Raw genomic sequence first — 15678 nt, forward strand, 5'->3', positions numbered from 1 at the left:
CATACTTGATTTTATTTACAATCTGTCTTGCTCCTTTGGCAAAGACTGAGATGCTAGTTTCCCTTACTCACTGCAGATAACCTTATCGTCGGGCAAAAAGCTCTTGACCAGCACTCTTCAAGCGTTGTTCTCTCCTCGTCACCGGAAGCAACAGTGGGAGCCCCATTAGACGCCATACCGATGCCTTTTGTAGTAAGTGCTGCCTTTATACATTACCATTATATCTACTTAACTCACGTGACAACCGAAGTTAAAAGGAGGAAGTAATACCCCACAAGAAGTGTTATGCAATCTGTAAGGGTCGATTTACTCTCCTTTCCTAGATAAATGTCGAGGAAGGACAACAAGTTCACAGAAACTGCACAGGAATCGAGGAGCAGCTAATACCACTTGTGAGTAAAAGATTTGCTACGTAATTGAGTGCTTGCCATGTAGTAACCTGCTTTTCATTTTTGCCGTTTATAGCGACGCACGTTTGTACCAACTAAGGGTCCCTTTCATAAATTCCTGTGAAGGAAGGGTCTGTGTCACTTTTGAAGAAAATCTAATCTGCCTCATTTTCAGACAAGAAAGTCAAAGAAATCCATCAATACTGACTAGTAAAGGTATCATGGCTAGGGGAAATATTAGGTCGAGGGCTGAGTGATCTATATAGATGAACATTAGGAACCAATTTGAAATTTTGTATGTAATAACCAACTGCAAGTGTCTCTACTATGCGTTGGCGGGATGTACGAACTTTAACGTGGTAGGCTCCACTAGCTTTCATCTCAGGTACTTTAACATTGTTATCCTAGTGTTTTTTCTTTTGTACAGCAAAGGCTAGTCCATGGCACCTCCCGGTCCCAACTCGGACGTTCTAACGAACCGACCACCTAAACTCTCTAGCACTGAGATTGGGAGTGGCAGACAAATATATAGTATCATAAACCATGACACTGTTACTAGTGAGCCCATATAGCCGTAGCGCAACTGTCTTTGACCACCTCGTAATATTGTTGTCATTGCTTTTAAGAGTACCTCCACACCCTGGAAGAAAATGAAAGTTGAGTCACCCGAAGAGCTGGAATCGGCAAGTAACCACCCTTGCATCATCTATTTGAATGTTGCTGTCAATTTAACTTATGTCTGATTCTTTTAGCAGATGCCCCATAAAGACACCAATAATATGACGCCACCATGAGTGGCGGAGACGAGAGGACTCCAAGAATTGGACGTTTCAGAAAGAAAAGAAGAACAGGAACCTACGAAAAGCCGAGAGGTAAACAGATGAACGGCTACGTAGAAAGGAATGAATTACGTTGATTTCACAAATGGTTTGCATGTACCAGAAAATAATTTACTACTGATAAGCTGTTTTCCTTTGCAGGTATCCAGTGGCATGTTTGTCGCTGTCGCATACAGTAACTGCGATTGTTTCTTTTTGGGGAGAGTGCTGAAGGCGGAAGATGGCATTTTTTCGATAACGTTTTTGGAACAAATTCATGGAAAAAATGCTGTGTTGGGTTGGCCCGCTCAGGCAACAATGGAGACTGTGGACACCGAACAGGTCTTTATCACTGACCTAGAAGCCGAGGAAGCTGGTACAAACTGGCTAACGCCTTAACATTCCCCAGAATACAGGAAGTCCAAGAAGCATTCCCTCAGTGCAAAGAGGCACTAGTAAAAAGACTAAAGATTTCTCAGGTAATTACCATCATTTGATAGCTGACATAAAAAGCCTAAAAATGCGGTAGCCGGGAGTTACCAAGGATTGGCTGCCCAAAGAGAACTAAACTAAAAGGAATTCAACTCTATTACTGTAGTCAGTTTGCTTTGCTTTTTTGATAACTACGTCTTTTTTAAACGTATTACCACAATTTCACCCTTTTACAATTTGGGAAAAATTCGTTTTCGTCAGGTTCAAGCCATATGGAATGACACTTCCACCCCTTACTGCACTTTCAAAACTGGTGTTACTTGAATTGGAAGGATATCAAAACACTGCAATTAGGAATGCCGGACATCCACGAATCTTTAATGGTGTCTCTATTTGAGCCATCGACAACCTGGATGGCTAAATGATTCAGTAAGTAGGATTTTACTGATAAGAAACGGCTAATGCGCACTCAGTTAACTACGCATCCACTAAATGCGAAAGGAGCAAGATTCAAGCGCTCTCTTGATTTTCGGTTTCACTTTATAGAAACAAATGCAGAACAAATTAACACCTTTTTTTATCTTTGCGAGCTTCTAATAGTCTCCTTTAATATAACAGGTTATCAATGCGTATATGGCAGTATTAGAAAAACGGGCCAACAAAAACGCAAGTATCAGATGACTGTTACGGTCAATGTTGCGTCACATCACGAGTAGCAATTTTAATTAAAAGTAGTTTAAGAGCTCTCTTTAACAGTTGCAGGGCAAGTTCGTTGTCACCGCGAATAGTTTTTTCTATGAAAGAACTAAGCAAGGGAAGCCCTGGCACAAAAGGGTAAGTAGCTGACATACACATTACATTCATACCACTTTGAACGTACGTGCAGAATTAATTTTTTTTAAAAATTGGTATACATAAGGCTCACAATTACGCAAGGGTTCCCTTAAAATTTGAAATGGAAATAGAGGGAAATTTTAAGGGCATCTAAATGTTGGTCATTGGAAATGTAAAATGTAATTTTTTGTAAATGTAATTTTTGTTTACCCATGGAGCACCAAGGAGTTCACAAGAACTCGTTCAGAAATGTCCGTGCAAGACTACTGCGTCCTTTTATGTTCAAGCTTAACTATCCGTCATGTAACAAAGAAGAAATTGTCATAGTTATTTATCAACCTGTGTACTTTTTTCCAATGTCTGCTTATTGCATTTGGTTACAACTTGACATTTCGGCATAAAAGAAATTTGTGTTCCCCCGTCAGGCTGCTCAGTGATATCACTGGACACTAGGCGTAAGTATACTTATGGGGAATTACAGGCTCAGATACTTAACCTAAACATAACCGCCACCGATGATAATCACCTTAGACAAACTGAAGCTCATTGGCTTTTCTTGAACTCGCTCATCATTTTTAGTTTTACAAAAGAACCATGGAAATTAACAATTTATCGTATAACCAGGACCTTCCATCTGAAAAAGACGGGGATTAAACTCCTGACGGAGGCTATGGCATTGGGTGTGAATCAAACCTTATTTGATCCCTAACAGACACAATTTCAAAATTAGACCAACAAATATATGAGCTACGGTAACCTAAATCATGACAGTGTCGTCAAAATGCCTAGACCACAATAAAGATAAGAGCACTTGTTATTCCCTCACGTTAAATGTTAAGCGATATCTTGATAAATGTATTTGCGCTCGACTCGTCTCGAAAATCCAAAGGGACAATTTATTACAATCCGTTATTTAGACCTCTAAAAGAGATGACAAGCATGACGTAAGCCTATATTAATTCACAAGTTCCTTGCAAGGGTCTTCCTAACTAAAAGGAGCCAGCTTGAGGGATGTTACTGGACTGACTTGGCCAGTCCTCACCCCTTACAAAACGATGATGTCAGCTGTGGAGGCTACGTATTGAGGGTAATCCTTTAGAATGTGATTCATTCTCTTAATACTTAAACCGAAAATTACCATGGATGTAGTTAGACTCTGACATGCGTTAGTTGACACAGTCACTTTTCTTCCTTACATCGCGGAGTGCATTACAGAAAGAAAGGAAATCACATTCCAACAGGTGTGTCTCAACCGAAATGCTCTACTTCATCAACGTAGTTATTTTTTAATTGTAGCCACTGTAAAGTCACCAAAACAAGAACAAGTTATTCAGGCAATTGTTTTGTGCCAATCGTTTTTTCCCAACAAGCCGAATTTGCAGCTATATATCGAGACAGATCCAGTCATTTTGTGAGGGACCAATTACTCGGCGATCCTTAACCCTTAACTGTGATGCAAATATAGTTCACTCCGCAAATTAGGCCAATTTCGTAATTCTGTATAAATTCATTTATTATATCTACTTCGTCTTCCTCTATAGCATGACATCGATGACTACAGATGGCAGATTGCCTACAGGCTGCTCAATGATGGCAACTGGTAGACAGTTGGACTGGAACTATTTTTTGTATGCGTCAATGGCTTATACGCTGGCAAATACTTTACAATTTTGCGGAATTTTGCCCGACCGCTCATTAAAGGCGTATATGAAGAGAAAGGCGAACAGAAAGAGCAAAACAAGACCCAATGTGTCATTCGACAAAGTTCATCTTAATTGTACCGCTTGTAATGCTGTTTTTGCTTTCCGTGAGAATATTTCTTATAATAAGATTCTGATTGGCCAAGACCGAGAACACCTCTCGGATATTAGAGATAAGGGAACTCTCACATTCAAATTGTTGACTGCATTGAATGCCCTTTTCATCCCTGCCAAATTTTGTGGAGTCTTCCAGTGGAGTAAGAGCATGATTTCTATTTACAGGGACACTGGGAAACTGAGATGAGGTGACAAGAGGATGAAAATTTTTATTTAGTAACACATTTGAGCCCACTCATGATCACTAAATCCATTGTTTGAGTGAGTGTGAGATGAAGCAACCCTGACAAGGAAATCGGCCGCTTCAGTATTTCAATAAAGGCCATTTTCAAATTTGCTGAACTTACACGATTTCCATGATTTAGCCAATATACACCGCCAAGGGAGGCTCTCTGGTTAGACTGAGTACACAAAGGCACATTCATTTCAAGGCGCGGAAAGCTAGTGGCTGAATTCGAGAACAGTTCTCGGACAAACAAATTGCCGATTGGCTAAAACCGAGAACAGTTATGGGAATGTTAAAACAAAAAAGTTCTGCGGCACGAAAAAATCGTTCAGCAACAATTCATCCTTAGAATGCGCGAAAGAAACCCGTGAAAACTCGAACCTTCCGCTAACTCGAAGTGGTCTATTCTTCCGTCTGGTCATATTCTCTATGATTTTACTCACGATAACTTGAACTCCTTCTCCAAGGTGTAGTGAGTAAAAACATACTCCAAAAAATTGAATTTATTTTTGTCTGAATTGAGTCAGCATTGATGTATTGCACAGTTTCTCACGGTAGTGTTCCTCTGCTAGCCATTTCGCATTTTGAACACAATTTCCTTATGTTAGGTCGTTTTGTAAGCAAAATAACCAGTTGCATCATCACATTGTATCATATCCGGTCATGTGAAGGGAAAAGGGTACAGGAAGGACAAAACACGACCAAATGTCTCATTTGAGAAACTTTTAGTACATTGTGACGCTTGTAGTGCTGCTTTTATAACAAGGGTGCCGATTAGTCAAGACCAAGAATAAACAAAGGCAATTGAGCCGGAACCTGTCAAAATTATACCATTGTCTGTTCTGACGCCAAGTGGCTGAATTTGTGAACAGTTCTCGGCCAAAGAAAACGCCAGCCGATTGAAAGCGAGAACAGTTACAGGAATGTTAAAATAAGAAAGCTCTGCAGCGTGAAAATTGTTCAGCGACAATTCAATGCTGAGTAATCCCGGTGGAGAGCGTGAAAGAATTACTAAAAACAACCAGAATTCAAAGCCTTTTCACAGGCAAGAAATTGTCGGCCAAGTTCATTTCACTCGTTGTCCCCATAATCCATTAAAAGGGGTGGCAAATGATACTTCCAAAATCTTGGGTCTCGCAAACTTTTCATCCGATCTTGAAATCTCGACAGCCTTTGTGAAGAGTCTCGAAGTCTCGTTTATATTGCATTTATTTCGGTGTCGAAGTCTTGCGTGTTTTGGTCTCGGTCTCGGATTTTCAAACAGGGGTCTCGGCGGGTATCGGATTTTACCACTCGTCACAAGTAACTAAATTACTTGTGATACACTGACATCAGCCTATTGGCTAAGACTGAGAACAGTTCTCACAATTTAACAATAAGTCCCTTTTCTACGATCGGAAAATACTTCTCGGGGGTGACACGCAAATTATGTCATGGTTTTCTGACGCTAAGTGGCTGAATTTGCGAACAGTTCTCAGATAAACAAAATGCCAATTGGCTGAAAGCGAGAACAATTCTGGGAATGTTTGAACAGAAAGCTATGCAGCACAGGAAATCGTTCAGTGAAAATTCAATGCTCAGCCACCCTTACAGAGCGCGATAAAATACGTTAGGCAGACAATTCCCGCTAAGATGCGAAATTTTATTATTCGGTTTGCCGTAAATATATTATTTTATGGAAGGCCACCGAGACAGAAAAACCAAGACAACAGATTTTCAGGTTACAGTCTTCCCATAAATGTAATGAACGGAGATGAGTGACATGACGTCAAAACAACATGCAACACTCGTGATCTCGTAACATGACACCTCGAAAGCCCTAGTCGCGTTTCGTCATTTCGTGGTTTTGAGAAAACATGAATTATTGCTTTCTAAGTGTTAGATTTCAGCAGAATATTTATTTGCTCTGTAGTCCGAAGAATTACTGATCATCCGTCCAGGAAAATAATCAGTTTATAAAGCTGTTTCAAGCGAATATACAAGCAATATAAACCATGTCCATTGGTTGAAAACGAGAACAGTTCTCAATTCTAAAAATATCTTGACCTAAAGCTCCTGCCGGTGACCTTTCAATATATGATATGTTCTGATAAGTAGCCATAAATCGGAAATATCGTCCGGCGTGGCGGGTTGGCGCACGCTAAGGGTAGATTTCAGAGAAAGGAGCTTGGAGTTGCGCCGAAGAATGAATCAAAATGATTGCACCAAACGGTAAATTATCAGAACTGACAAGGTATCCTCCAAGCTGCCGAGGAAATACTCAAAGAGATCGTAATGAAACAGTGGCTAAACAAGTGTGGGAAAATTTTGGCGCAAATTTCAGGGAAAATGATTTCTCGCTTTCCAGATTTATGGACCCAGGAAAAAGTTAATGAAATTTGCATTTGGACGACGGATCGACACACTGTTGGTAAGTTGCCACCTTCCTTGATATGCTTGTTAGAAAAGAAAAATGGAAAAGCAGAATTTCACGTTGTATTGTCCGCAACGCAATTATGTGGACTTGTGCGGCTGAACTAGAAAGTTTTCAGTTTAATATCCCCAGTACATTTTTGTGTTGTTGTTGTTGATAAGCCTAGTTAAAGAGCCACGTAAACACCATTCTTGTAGATAGTCGAAATTCACAAAGATTCAACTCGACTATTATTGATAAAAGACCATTGTGTAAACTCATTCGTGTGTGGTTAATAGGTGATGACAAACAAACGTTCGAGAATAATTACTTATCGGTGATTCATGACAGATGCTTACCAGACATTTTGTTTTCGATGAAAAATTCACCCGTTCTCATTGGTGGATACTGAGAACTGTTCTCGTTTATGAATGAATGTGATTTCATGCACCCTTATTGGCCAAGGCTGGGAACAGTTCTCAGAGCGACAAAACATTCTCAGTTTCCAGTTGAAAAGTGTATTTTCCACTTTGACATTGCACTCTGTTCAACGTAACTGTTGAAGTATATTTCAACATATTATGTTGTGGCATTACTTTGCAAAGTCGATACGTCAGAAAATCGATATTGGTCGCTGACCTATGGATTTGTTTACATCTAAGTGAGTGACAAATTTGCATATTCTGAGCCCTAACAATAGTCCTTTGTACACTTTGTGTATCTACGACTAAAAACAAGTTATGCTCATACTTGTATAATGAAGTTACATTTTTGAATTGGTTGCATTGGAATTTTTTGTACAATTGCAACAATTAATGTCTTACCCTTGACTAATGACTTTCTGTAACTTAAAGTTAACGAGTCAGTCACTCTCTTGCTGTATTTGATACCAGTCTTAGGTGGCTTAAAATAGTTTCCAACACTTAGATTTTGATGGGTCGTTATAACCACTCTTTATCACTTGATCCTACAATCACTAGTATCAAAAACTGCCCGATCATTGGTGAACACATTGTTATCATTTTCGTGATGCAATAGGTTACCATAGCAACAGTATGACCTCCTAAAAACACCCTTAATTACAGCTTTAGGGGCTTATAATTCAAAAACGGCATGGTGAAATTTTTTTTATATTATCAACTTTTGACAAGCATGATAAGACGCAACTTTTGGCAAAGTTTAAAAAAATTATCTAGGCAGGGTTCAAAGCCACCTTAAATTTTCGAAAATTTCACCACGCTGTTTTTGAATTATAGGCCCCTACAGCTATAATTAAGGGTGTTTTTAGGAGGTCATACTGCTGCTGTAGTAACCTATTGCTTCATGAAAACGATAACAACGTGTTCACCAATGATTGGGCAGTTTTTTGATACCATCATTGTAGCATCAAGTGATAAACAGTGGTTATGATGACCCATCAAAATCTAAGTGCTGGAAACTGTTTTGAGCCACCTTAAAATATTGCAAAGTATTGCAGAATGACACTTTTCAGGGGAAAAACTATAGCGTGAGTACTGTAACTGACTCTTAGCCCTCTACCGAGTAAAATGCAACTTAAGGTGCCCAAACCATAATTTATTCTAGCTATTTTCTTATTTGAAAGTCTGCATCAAAAAGGAAGTTCTCCAAAAAATTTTGTGAATTGAACTAAACGTGAATTTTTTATGATTTATATTATGGTCAACCATTCTCCTGAAAGCCTCAAAGCCAGGTTAATTCTATATTGATGTATCAAAGGTGACCTACTGGGCACCTTAACTACCATACATTGATAACCTGTTCCTTCATCAAGATAAGGAACAGTTATAATTCAAGACACAGTTGCAAGTTGCTAAAATGATGTGCAAAATAAATGGATTGTGTGGTGTTCCCAATGCTATTACCATCTGGCAGACTCAGTTTGTGCAGAATAGAAATTTGTTTAATAATAATAATAATAATAATAATAATAATTAATAATTAATAATAATAATAACAACAACAACAATAATAATAAAACTTAATTTGTCTGTTCACAACAAGAGAGTATTATCAAATTTTAGTGGATGTTTTTCAGATAGACTTGTAAAATAGTTCTACTGTCATGTCCTTTCAATTGACAGTGGCATTAAGAGGACACTGAAGCATCTGGTTCTTATTGTTTAGTTCTGCTTGAGATGATAGATCATGGAATAAAGCAACCACCACTGCACTGTAAACAGCAGCACTAAGGACAGTTAAAGAGATTGAAGAAATTTACAAAACAGCTATGAAGCCTAAACAAAACATTTTCAGGCTCCAATTAGAGCCAGTAATTCATCATTTCAAGCGTATTTAGTGGAACACACAATATTGATCAACTTAAAATGAGGTCGAAAGAAATATTTATTTATTATTATTTTCTTCTACAAAAAAAAAAAGTAATTCCATTCCAGATAGTTTGACCAACCACCACATAATACACCTTGATGATCTCATGTTGGTTTGTCAGTCTGTTGTTTGTTTTGCCGATGGCACATTAAGAAGACCCAGGGATTGAGTTTGTTGACCAGAAAACAAAAGCACCCACCATATTTCTCAATCTATCCACACCTGAGCATCTATTTTGGTTAAAATATCAATTTAGAGTGGACCATTGAAAGGGACCTTAGGTTCTGAATACACCCTAAGAATAAATAAATTAAATAACTACCTTGAAACCAATAGCTCTCATATGTGCTCTTGCTCCAGTCTACAAGAAGAAAAGCAAAGAACAATGCACTGAAAACTAGGATTTGAATAAAATACTCACAGGATCAAGTTTATATTTAATATTTTTAGTCTTGAAACTTAACCTGGTTTTAACTATCAATAAAACAAGTCTAGGAGGATTCATAATCATTGCATTTGATTCAAACAGTCAGGGTGCAGTCATTCTTTGATAAGTTTTTGTTATTGACAGTTTTTGTGCCAAAGGTAAACAGATGATAGTGGAGCTTCAGCAGCCCAAAGGGTCACCAAGCAGAGCACCATATTCATACATGTAGGAACCCAAGAATTCCTTTTCTTATGGTCATCATGGTTAGGAGTATTGCTTATGGGCATGTACGTATGATGACAACTACAACGACAACAACTGAAATGATGCAACTCTACAGTTTAGGAGGGGTGTGTGGGGGCTTATTAGAAACTGAAACACCATGCAAAAATTGTCGAAAACTGCAAGAAATTTCGTCCAAAACTGAAAACTGAAATAAAAGCCCTCACTAACAAAGCTTTAGTAGTCTTCAGAATTTCTCTGTTATTTAATTTTTATACGTCTAAACTTGTTTTACTTTCCAAAGTTCTTTCTGCAATATATTCCCCCGTTAGTGCAGAACACATTGTAGTCTAAAAAGCTCCTTTTTTGTGTAAATTGGCTACCTGTAGCAATGTGAAACTAGAAACAAATAGCACGATAAAATGATTTTAGGGGATTTTTGTTTAAAAGAAACACCAAATTCTGAAGTTACTTTCTGATTGCCATTGTCAGAATTTTCATTTGTGTAGGCACCATGGCAGCCCCATTTTACAACCAAACTACTTTATTTTACAACCAACAAGTTTCTCCTTTGCTTTTATTCCACAGGAATGGAGCGAGTGAGCACAATGTTATTCCCGCAATGAAACAGGAGACAACTCGCAATTGAACAATAGAAACTCGATGGACCACAGTCTAAGGTCAAAGTCCACAAGATATTACCCCAGCTGCCAGAAATTCGAGAAATAGTCTTTTGTTTTGATATTATTTTTAGCTTTTCATAGTCTGCTTGGCAGCTGTTACAACCCAAATAATGGCTGTCAAAGGGACTAGGCTTGTCATGCATTCCTCTAACTGTAAGTGGTCCCTGGAATTAATGTTTAAGCACGACTGCGGGGTGTAACTTCCTCAGCAAAACCAGAAAAACCGTAAAATGCATTGGGCAGAAAAATCGGAAGAACTGCCGTCATTGTTGACAAAAACCGAAAAGCAAAGACTAAATTGGAGGAAACAAGCAAAACCGCACAAGACACCAAAACTGAAAAACCACAGTTTTTAAGTGCAAAAACTAACAAAAATTGGCCAAATCTGCAAAACCAAAAATCCCAACGCCTCCCTCGTTTAGTACTTTAAAATCAACAAATTTTGGTTACAGATTTTCTTGTCAAATTATATTGTTTATCCCCATCAATTTGCAATGAGATACATGCAAGACACCTGGCTTTGACAGAGGTATCATTGCAGTCATATGAGGTGTCTTTATCAAAACAGTATGATTCAAATTAACCCTTGCAGTGTCTGGAATGTACAATGTAAAAATAATAGCTGTAATACCATGTACAGACAGCCTTTCATGCTACATATGGCAGACTCAAGTGCAGCAACAACAACATCCAAACTAACAAACCAACAGAATGTATAAATTATTATTGTTTTGTTTTAACTTCCTGACTACCTTTTTAATCCAGCTTGTTGGATCTGTAATGTCACCAGTAAGCACTTTGCTGTTGACCTGAGGAAAGTTAAAAATTTAGCACAAAATTGATAAGTGATAAGTTAATAAAGATGGTGAATTTTAAGCTCGGCAATACAATGTGAAGGTGAATTAATCAACATGACACGAGTGTGAGACAAAGAAAAAATTCTGAGTCCCCAACAGGAATTGAACCCATGACCTCCCGAACACCAGGCGGGCACTCTATCCACTGAGCTACGAGAACTCATGGAGAGCAAGGTCATTTAGCTGAGTTCATATATGACAGCTGTCCTGCATACTGCTAGGATCAATGCTATCAAAGTCATCGTGAGTAGTGATAAGTTAATAAAGATGGTGAATTTTAAGCTCAGTAATGCTCAGTAATGTTTATTAACTTATCACTACTCACGATGACTTCAATAGCATTGAATGTGTCAATTTTGTTTTTTCGCTAATATAAATTTCCTTTTTCTCCTGATCACCACTGCAAAAAAATTATCATTGTAGATATTTTCGTTAATTTTCTATGAATTTTGAACGTTTGTAAATTTGGCCTTTTCCATGTTTACAACCGAGGAATAGCAGAGAATGGGATGAGTTGGCTTCTGACATCACTACGGGAATAACAATATTTTGTTTCTGAGAAGAATGTATGCAAACATGCAATAGTGTGTCAAAATCATTGCAGATTGCAAAGAAGATATGTTGTTGAAGGCTGTAGCAATACAGGATGCATAGAATAGAGTATTCCTCTTCATTCAATACCTCTAGATGAAACTCTTCCAGAAATTTAAACGATAAAAAGACCAAAGAAGTGGGCTGATCTGTGCAAAGCTAAAGCTGGGAAGCCATTGAGGATTTCTCCAATCTCAGGTTTGCCACTACTGTAAAAACCTAGAGATTTTCATGCCTGTATATTCTTCTCTATCTCTAGTGGAAAGCTTGAAATTGTCACTGCATAAGACGAATTTGGGCTAAGCTGGAAGCCATCTGATTATTTCGAGCACAAACGATCCTCCGAGTCGCAGACGAAATTATAGGTGAGGAAATTACACGGTAAATTAAACACATCACGTTTTTTGCACTCAAAGTAGAGACTTGTCTAAAAGAATAGTAAACGAAACTTATGTTCTCCAACGACGCATAGAAGATTGTGGAGGCTTCGAACTGGTGAACTAGCTTTGTATTTGTGGATTTTAATAAAAACACATGCACGCCGTAGGTCGCCGGTAATCCGGCCATGTTTCTCAATGGCCATTCCGAATACAGAATTGTTTTGTTCATTGAGCTTCATCTTTGAGGGAAGAAATATATCTAAATTACAAACTTAGAATGGATCAAGCATTTATAAATATATGAGGAAAGTGAAACAAACGATTAAGATTCAACTCTATAGCTACCGACGGAGATTTTCCTGCTGAAGGAAGAATGCACTTGTCATTCAACCAAAATGCAAACTAATAAGTCGAGGACTCCCAGGTTATTAGCATGCGTAAAACGGTCAGTTCATTCAAAATAACAGTGAAGTAAAAATGTATTCATTTAACTGATAGTATATTGTACCTCTTTTCAAGATCTTGTCGAAGGATTTTCCATGATTTCTAGTACGAATCGAAATATGCAAATTTGTGTAGCTTGTGTTCGTACACAGCAATTGACTATACATACATTGTATACTACAGTCGGTCAACAATAACGAAGTGAAAAGTTACCTCACCGTCAAATATTGTTTGCCAACATCTCTGCTTATCTCTTATGGTAAAACTATTTTCAATCATGGATCTGGAGAAGTAGGCAGGAGTGGAGTTCGACTGAATCGCATTTTAACTTGTATTGCAGGGGAAATTAATGTTTGAATGTAAAAATGTTTTGACACTCCGAAATTTGCATGTTCCGTAAAGTCAAATTACCAACTCTTAGTGTTCATTGACATCTTTGGAACTCTTTAAGAGCTGTAAGCTAACTCTTCAGTCATTATCTGCACCTTTATAACCCAAATGGACCGGCAAATCGTCGATCCCAGCCTAAATATAATTATACAATGCGCCAATCTCAACTGGCGACCCGCACTTCGAAATGGAAAAAAAATATGTACATCGTAGCCGTCCAAATTGTAGCTAGACTTCGAATTGTAATGCTAGATGATACAGTTCTTTCACTTAAAGTTCTTGTCCAGTCAAAAGTCTCTTGAGTGTTTTAGCCTGGTTCCCGAAGTGATGTCACTAGTAGCCTGACCCAGATCCCACTTTGCATGGTCGTGAACATAGAAATTACATGTTTAAACGCCTGTAGAAACGTAGGGATTTTATCAATCGAGATAATTTTTTCACTGAAATAATCAGGAAAACTAGTAGATTTTATTAAAGGAAAAAAAATTGGGGGTTAGTGGCACTTTAAAGTACTTAATTTTTCTACAAATAACAACCATTTTAACTCAAAAAAATGCGAAAAGTTTGTCTTTTACTTTTGACAACAGTATTACAAAAAATTACATGTGAACCTTTATCTTTGGCATCTGTAAATAGGATAAATGCCCCAGAGCCTATGCAAAACATTTTTATTTGAGGGTCAGTCGGTTATCTTATATCAATTAACAATGTTATTAGATAATTATAATTAATTTATCGATTAATTAATTTTTTAACTTATTTTTTGTTCGGACTACTGATCTTGACTTCTGGGCACCCTACCCTACAAGGCTGGGTGCCTGAATGGCTCCCTAGAATTTTTCTTAGGGTACAGCCATCACAGGACCCTAGCTCACTCAAACCCCAGCATTAAATTCACCGGTACCCATTTGTACACCTGGGTAGAGAGAGGCTCTGTGAGAGTTAAGTGTCTTACCCAAGAACACAACACAATGTCCCCAAGCAGGCTTGAACCCAGACCACTCTATCTGGAGTCAAGTAGACTAACCATGAGACCACCAAGCCTCCAAATTATGTCACTTTCAATAATTCAAAAGCTGATTTTTTTTCAGTAATGACTTATTTTGTAGCCTGCAGAAAAGGTGGATTAGCAGGGCAGAGGGCAAAACGCGATACACGAGTGTGGAGCGTGACCACGAGCATGAAGCGCGGGAAGAAGGAGGTATAAAAGGAGGTATAAACCTAAATGTGGAGCTCAGGAGACAAAAAGCTTGAACAAATTCAGGATGCAAGAAACATAACTTTGAAGACACAGAACGGATCTCTAAGATTTTCGAAGTAACACTACAGCAGTATCTGGTGACGCTGTAACAAGCCACATAACTTGACACAGTTTTAATCTAACAACTGGGCCCGGCATCATAATATAGACTGCAAAGAATCAACATAATCACTGACTTTGTCCCTTCCGAGCAAATAACTAGAGAGATACAACATACATTTCTGCAATAGAAATGAGGCAAGACATGAGACAAGCAACATTTAATAACTTGGCACCTGCCGAACCCGGCAAATTACAGAGGTGTCAAATTCTGCTTGTAAAGCATTATATAATAACCCAAGTTATTCTCGCATTTTGATTGGTTCTCACTTATGATCTATTGAAGGACAGACACACGATTGACGTCATCATTTCAAAGTTTTTCCCGGTGTGTTTAAAATGGCGGAAAGTTTTGAGAATTTAGATAATATTTTACATGACTGGGGAAAGATAAGGTACAAAAAATTCTTGAGGAGGCATTGGACAGGTACGAGAGTCTGGAAGAAGAAAGAAAAAGATGTTTCTTTTCTAGAAAATGACTCAGAAAAAAATACTTGAGCAGTCTCAGTCGGAAGTCGAGAGAGACTAAACCAAACACAAAATTGGTCTTGAAATTACTTTAAGGTAAGAATCCATTGCTTTGTCTCGAATTTAACAAAACCAATAAGCAAAAATATGTTTATGTCATTAATTTATTTCAATAATTCAACTTTTCTCAGTCTCAAAATGATTGTTGACACAGTTTGATTCCAGGAATGAAACATCAAAACATTGATCATCAGTTTAAATAAACACATACATGCAAGCTTAAGTTTAATCTTGTTTTCCAATGCAAATGTTCCAGTCTGTTTTAGGGCACAGTAGCCAGAAAAGTAGGGCTCAATACAGCTCACGGCCGACTGCATCCGAGGCTTGACACTAACTTTTCAACATACTAGCCTAGTGGCTAGTGATAACTTAGATGTTACTAGCTAAAAAAAATTTTACTGGCCAAGCATTGTGGTTGGCTACCTTGTTACATGACACTTTCGCGATTTGGGGGTGCGCATATTTTGCAACACTTAAATTCGGTGATTTTGCAAAAATTTTGTATTTTGAATCAGTTTAACTTCACGTTTTTGAGTAAC

The 15678-nt window shown here is 38.0% G+C and overlaps 2 protein-coding genes across 14 annotated transcripts in view; one reads left to right on the plus strand and one right to left on the minus strand.

Moving 5' to 3' along the window:
• LOC145503091 (dihydroxy-acid dehydratase-like) overlaps positions 1 to 15678 on the minus strand; it is an 85433-nt gene that overhangs the window by 57916 nt on the left and 11839 nt on the right. For both annotated transcript variants that reach the window (XM_081482533.1, XM_081482534.1), the window contains exons 2-3: positions 11342 to 11398; positions 9580 to 9618 (exon numbers count right to left, since the gene is read on the minus strand). In XM_081482533.1, the coding sequence (XP_081338659.1) occupies positions 9580 to 9618; positions 11342 to 11398 (96 nt within the window). The remainder of the gene's footprint in view (positions 1 to 9579; positions 9619 to 11341; positions 11399 to 15678) is intronic.
• Positions 1 to 15678, plus strand: part of LOC145503127 (uncharacterized) — a 382969-nt gene that overhangs the window by 5293 nt on the left and 361998 nt on the right. Inside the window, exons 5-7 of one of the 12 annotated variants that reach the window (XR_014051428.1) lie at positions 1016 to 1261; positions 1370 to 1686; positions 1901 to 8364. The exons of 3 other annotated variants lie outside the window; for them this stretch is intronic. Coding sequence is in view for 3 of the 9 variants with exons in the window: in XM_081482584.1 (XP_081338710.1) it covers positions 1016 to 1132 (117 nt within the window). In the remaining 6 variants the exon portion in view is untranslated. Of the gene's footprint in view, positions 1 to 76; positions 8365 to 15678 lie in introns of those variants that run through there. 8 more of the 12 variants (XR_014051430.1, XR_014051432.1, XR_014051433.1 and 5 more) reach the window with 8 other exon arrangements.

This window comes from Orbicella franksi, chromosome 11 (assembly GCF_964199315.1).
Source record: "Orbicella franksi chromosome 11, jaOrbFran1.1, whole genome shotgun sequence".
Classification (NCBI taxonomy): domain Eukaryota; kingdom Metazoa; phylum Cnidaria; class Anthozoa; order Scleractinia; family Merulinidae; genus Orbicella; species Orbicella franksi.